Below are 5,502 nucleotides of genomic sequence, written 5' to 3' on the forward strand. Positions count from 1 at the left end.
GACACTTCATTATGAATTTATAACTGATCAAATTTAATGCCTTGTTGCTTGAATTTAGTGTTCTGTTTTTTTTGTGATTGACTTTGTACCTTCAAAAAAATATATTTTTCAATTATTCTTTAAAAAGGTTGTTTAAAATAAACAAGAATTTTTAATAAAACATGATGTGAGCTTAATGGGAACAGGGGCGTGCTTAAAGGGTACAAAAATGTACATATTTTTGTGAGAGATTAATATTTTATTTTAACAATTTTTTGTACTGAAACCAATATCTTGTGCACTAAAAATGTCTCAATGTAGATTTTGGTGAGCTTAATAGGTACGTTTACCCTATATATATATATATATATATATACATACATACATATATATAGTTACGGTTTTGAATGCCTCATGTCGCCAGCGGTCCCAACTTTTAAGATCAAAGAGTGTGATCACTTTTCCACATATGGTGAGTGCGGCGGGCATTACGAAGTTCTCCCCAGTCCACCAGTCTTGCTGGCAATATCTTCAGGCAGCATTTTATCCTGGGGTCCTACAAAGCTCTCATCTTGTCCTTTCTATGGCCGGCCAACCAATGAGATGTGAATAGGATTAGAGCAGTCTGCCATGCATGATGGAACCGCTTTGATAGGCGCTCTGCTCTCAGAAGAACACATGTCTTGGGAAATGAAAGCTTCAGCTGATGGTTTTGAAATAACACAGAATGTGAAAGGCACAGTGTTTGAATCTTTCTTGCTTTGGCTTTTTATACATTAGATAAAGTATTGAATATATAGATCTTTTTATGTTAAATTGAACCTAAACAGATTGTCCAGATTTGTGGTGAGTCACTTGTGTAGTAGTATTCTTCATTTGTAAGTTGCTTTGGGCAAAAGCATCTGCTAAGTAAATGGATGTTAATTTAATTTGTTTAATATGCAGTTTTTTCAAAGAAATGTCTTTTCAATTCACATCACACATGTTAAGATATTCTTTCTTTTGTTTAAGCGATGAAAGGCTTCTGTGAGGAATCCTGAATGCCCAAGTCAGGAGTTGGGCAGGTTTTCTGTAAATGGAGATGGCCCTCCTTCCCATTAGTGTGGCTCTGTTTCAGTCAGCATTGGGCTCTTGCCAGTGTGTCAAGGTGGCGTAATAATGAATCAAATGGGTGGACGAGAAAAGAGCCAGGTCTGAATACTGCCTATCGCAGAGTGCCAGGTCCTCTGCTAAACTCTGCCGAGAGGGAAGGTTCAACCTTCTGCCATGAAAGATCACGTCTGTCTCTTTTCCACTAACCCGAGCCTTCTCTCCAGCTTGCACGCTTTCATCTTCTCCTTCACTCTCTCTCTCTTTTTCTCCTCTTTCTCATTCTCCATAGCTTAGTGAGTTTGTGGATGTGGGTCAAGAAAGACTAGCAGCCCACCTTTAGCTGCTATTAAAACCGCCTTCTGCAGATAAAGACTAGGGGTGCTCCAGTTGATCGGCTACCGATCGCTATTGGCCGATAATCGTTATGGGAAGTTAACCCCTTAACTGTCATCCCCCCCATTGTTGAACATAGATGTGAAACTGCTAGGGATGTAACGGTATGAAAATGTCTTTTCACGATTATAGTGACCAAAATTATCACAGTTATCAGTATTATCACAGTATTGTTAAAATGTGCTGGAGATGTTAAAAAAGTACAGACACATAAATCACTTCAAGTTTTATATTTAAAAATCAACAAACAACAAATAAAATGACTTTTTGTTTGCATAATCACTAAAACAATAACATTACCAATGATGTTCGGATTTTAAATGACAACTTGACTGACAACAGTTTAATAGCATGTTGAAATATCTAATGTAAATGTTCAAATAAAGCTTTGAAAAAGTTTAATAAAAAGGTAAACCTCACATTTCAGCCTTTAAATAAAGAAAAGATATGTCAAAATGATAATTGATTAATAAATGATTATTTGTATTTTATCTGCTCCATAAATAATTCTACATAACTTATCTGGATTGTTTAAATGTGTAGAATCCACATAAGCTTGTTTTTCATCAACCGGTCAAAATTTACAGCAGGGCATGCAAATTCGGCCCGTTTTAGGCCAGACAGAAACTGCAGGCAAGTTGAATGTAAATATAAGTCTGTAAATCCACTAGCTAACAGCAGGTAGTGCTTATGGAAAAGCTGAATTACAGCTGTTTCCCGTAACCTCCGTGGACAAAGCAGTAGACTATTGCGATTAAAACACTTCCTTTAGGTATTACATGGAGCGAAGATGAAAACAAAATGCCATCGAATCGTTTCTGAAGACAGTCAGAACCTTCAGAGGTACATTCATATAATTAATTCATTCATATATTCATTTGTATAATTCCCTTAGCACTCTTTTAAAACCTCCCAGCTTTTCCGCCCTGTTTTCACTCAAAACGAAACTACTCTGCGTGCTGTGCGCATGTGAGACTGTTACTTAAAACTATGCTTTATGCTGGACAGTATTTATTTATCGCGAGTTGTTCAAATCGTGGTAATCTAATACGGTTTTAATGATAATTAAAAGATGAAACGGTAATACTAACCGTGGGGAATTTTATCATGATTTATCGTCAAACCGGTAATCGTTACATCCCTAGAAACTGCACTATCCAGACTTAATTGTTATAATTTAAATATAATGCTTTAGAATATATGTTGGACTCTTTTTAAAGAAGGCAATAAGCAGATTATTGCAGAAGTGGAATCTTTCCAAAATATGAAAGTATCAAAAAGTTATAGAAGTTTAAATTTACTGTAAAGAAAATGCACTATACTATTTTATATTTTATATAAAATAAATATTTTACAAAATATTTTTTAATCCAAAATTGCTATAAAAGTAATTCTTTTTGTCTTAAGTTATATTCCAAATTTGAAGTTGATATGAAAAAAAATTGAGGTTCCTGTGAGATTTTATTTAGGGCCTTATACCAAAAACAGCCACCGGGTGACATCCAAACTCCATTGAATTTTTTAATGCATTTTTTCTGTCACAAATGTATGAATTTCTCTCTCAATATTACTGCTATCACAAAATAATCACCAAATATGGAATCTTGAAACTCAGACCTTTCCAACAATATGTATTCTCAAGATTATAAAAAGTTTTGATTGTAAAATACCGTAATACATTTTGTAATATGACATTTGACCCCGCCTGCTAAGGGGGAGGAGACTGCCAAAAGATTTAAAGTACCATTTCCAAGGTAAGGCAATGTCCGATTTCAAAATAGTTTTCACAGGATGAAATTTGAGGTTTTAAGCTTGACATATAATTTATGATGATCAAATGATCACTAAAATAGTGGAAAAAGACAACGAATATGCTCAACGTTTGCTCAACAAATCATTGTGTTTATGATTATTAAAATAAATGAAAATTTGTCCAGCTAAAATAACTGGAAACAACTGACACTGTGAAAGCTTTGTACATTCAAGTTAAAAATGGTTGTGCCAACATTTATGTTAAAAAAATTGGTGGGAAAAAAAAGATTTTATTATGGAAACTGGTTGCCTGTCAATAGTCAGTTTTACAGTAATTGATCTGTAAAAATTGACTGTATAGAAATTGGAAAATTTTACAGTATAGTGGGCCTTATAAAAAAAATTGACCACAGAATGCCATTATAGCCTAATTACTTATTTCAGAACATTTTAAATATATGAATTTAATCAATGTATATTGACAAGACATGTTTTCCTTCCTATTAAGTGTTAGTTATGCTTAAAATGAAATATGACACAATTTATGTAAAGATCTACTAAGTAATACTTACCCAAGAGCCACAAACAAGGAGTTCCATTTCTCATGCACAATGATCTTCTGTGCACTGATGGTCTTTGAGCCGTCCTCAGATACTGACAGGTCATGTTTACCAATATGCACCATGTAGTTGCGCCCAGAACTACAGGAGAGAAAATGCATGATGGTTAAAGATTAAAGTCCAGTTGAAATCTATTGATGTCCTCAAATTCACAACATTGAACACAATTGAAAATGATATGTTCATTTGACATATGAACAATATATTCAACTAATATACTGGGCACTTATACCTGATGCAGTGAGCAGCAGTCATCACCCAGTTTTCAGCAATGATAGATCCTCCACAAGTGTGATACCATGAGCTACCACTCTGATACTGCAGAGAGATCTAATTATGGGAAACATAAAAAGCTAATTAAACATACAAATACATGCTCAATTTAGAGACTGCTCAAACAGTAGAGCATTGCACTAGCAACACCATGATCATGGATTTGATCATGGGTTTGATTCCCAGGGAATGCATGATCTCATGAAATAGTTTGCCAATGGCATAAATGTAATGAAGAGAGGGAGAGGATGTAATGACAAAATGTGTAAAGTAAACCTGTGGCAGAAAGGGTGACTTAATGAGACAGAGGTAACAAGAGGGAATGAGAACTAAAGGCAGACAAAATGGTGCTACATTACATACCTGCCAGGGCCAGCTGTGGGGTCTGGCCTCCTCTCCATTGACCACACGAGAGCTGAGAGGCTCAATGGGTGGTTTTCCACACCCAAAGGCTGCAGTAGAAATTCAGAATAAAAACTTTACACCATTTACATATATAATAGAACAATATCTGTATTCATTATGTTGCAGGCTACTGAGTCTAAGTCTCCTGAGCACTTCTGTTCAGGTGTGCAGACTTCTTACCGCTAGCGATGAGCACTGATGCTAGGATGAGGGCGAACATGGTGACTCAGATCAGCTGCCGAACACTTGCCCACTTTTAAACCTTCTCTATTAGTGATGTCACACTGGCAACACAAAATTATGAAATACGTGCTGCATGAAGCGTTCCACCTGTTTTGCCTGGAAAAAATTATCACCCTTTGAGCAGCTGCTTTCCTTGAATCCATTCACACAGCCTTCATGCACAAACCTCTGACTAAGACTGACTAAGTTCAAATAATTTATACATATTAACATACAGTCCTTAACAATTTAGCATTCACATAAAAAAGAAATCATCCTTTGAAGGGAAACAGGTTTTCAGTTTATATTTGCTATGAAATTTGATCAACTTTTTTTTTCTTTCCTGGGAAATAATATTTGAAATGGTTAATAAAGATGTAAGAAAATGGAATAAATAACATCTAGCTAGCTAGAATATACACTACTGTTCAGTAGTTTGGAGTTGGTAGGAGTTTTGGTTTGTAAGAGTTAATGTTTTTAAAGAAAGACATTTATGTTCACCAAGGCTGCATTTATTTGATCAAAAATAAAGTAGAAACAATAATATTGTGAAATATGATTAAAATTTAAAATGTTCTCTTTTAATATATTTTAAAATGTCATTTATCCCTGTGGTGGAATTATTCCCATCCTCAGGGTCACATGATCCTTCAGAAATCATTGTAATGCTGATTTGGTGCTCATGAAACATTCCATTGCTTAATATTTTTGTGGAAACTAAGATATATTTGGTCAGGATTATAGAACATTATAAATGTCTTTACGG

The 5,502-nt window shown here is 34.8% G+C and overlaps 1 protein-coding gene across 1 annotated transcript; it reads right to left on the minus strand.

The window, feature by feature from the left end:
- Window positions 1–1,092: 1,092 nt before the first annotated feature.
- Window positions 1,093–4,734, minus strand: LOC107724515 (chymotrypsin-like elastase family member 2A). The gene is made up of 5 exons (XM_016533492.1): window positions 4,695–4,734; window positions 4,473–4,561; window positions 4,069–4,166; window positions 3,789–3,917; window positions 1,093–1,237 (listed from the first exon to the last, which is right to left on the minus strand). The coding sequence occupies exons 1-5, from the start codon at window positions 4,732–4,734 to the stop codon at window positions 1,093–1,095; spliced, it is 501 nt and encodes a 166-aa protein (XP_016388978.1).
- Between the last annotated feature and the right edge of the window lie 768 nt (window positions 4,735–5,502).

Source organism: Sinocyclocheilus rhinocerous, unplaced genomic scaffold (genome assembly GCF_001515625.1).
Source record: "Sinocyclocheilus rhinocerous isolate Xijiao unplaced genomic scaffold, SAMN03320098_v1.1 scaffold1515, whole genome shotgun sequence".
NCBI lineage: Eukaryota > Metazoa > Chordata > Actinopteri > Cypriniformes > Cyprinidae > Sinocyclocheilus > Sinocyclocheilus rhinocerous.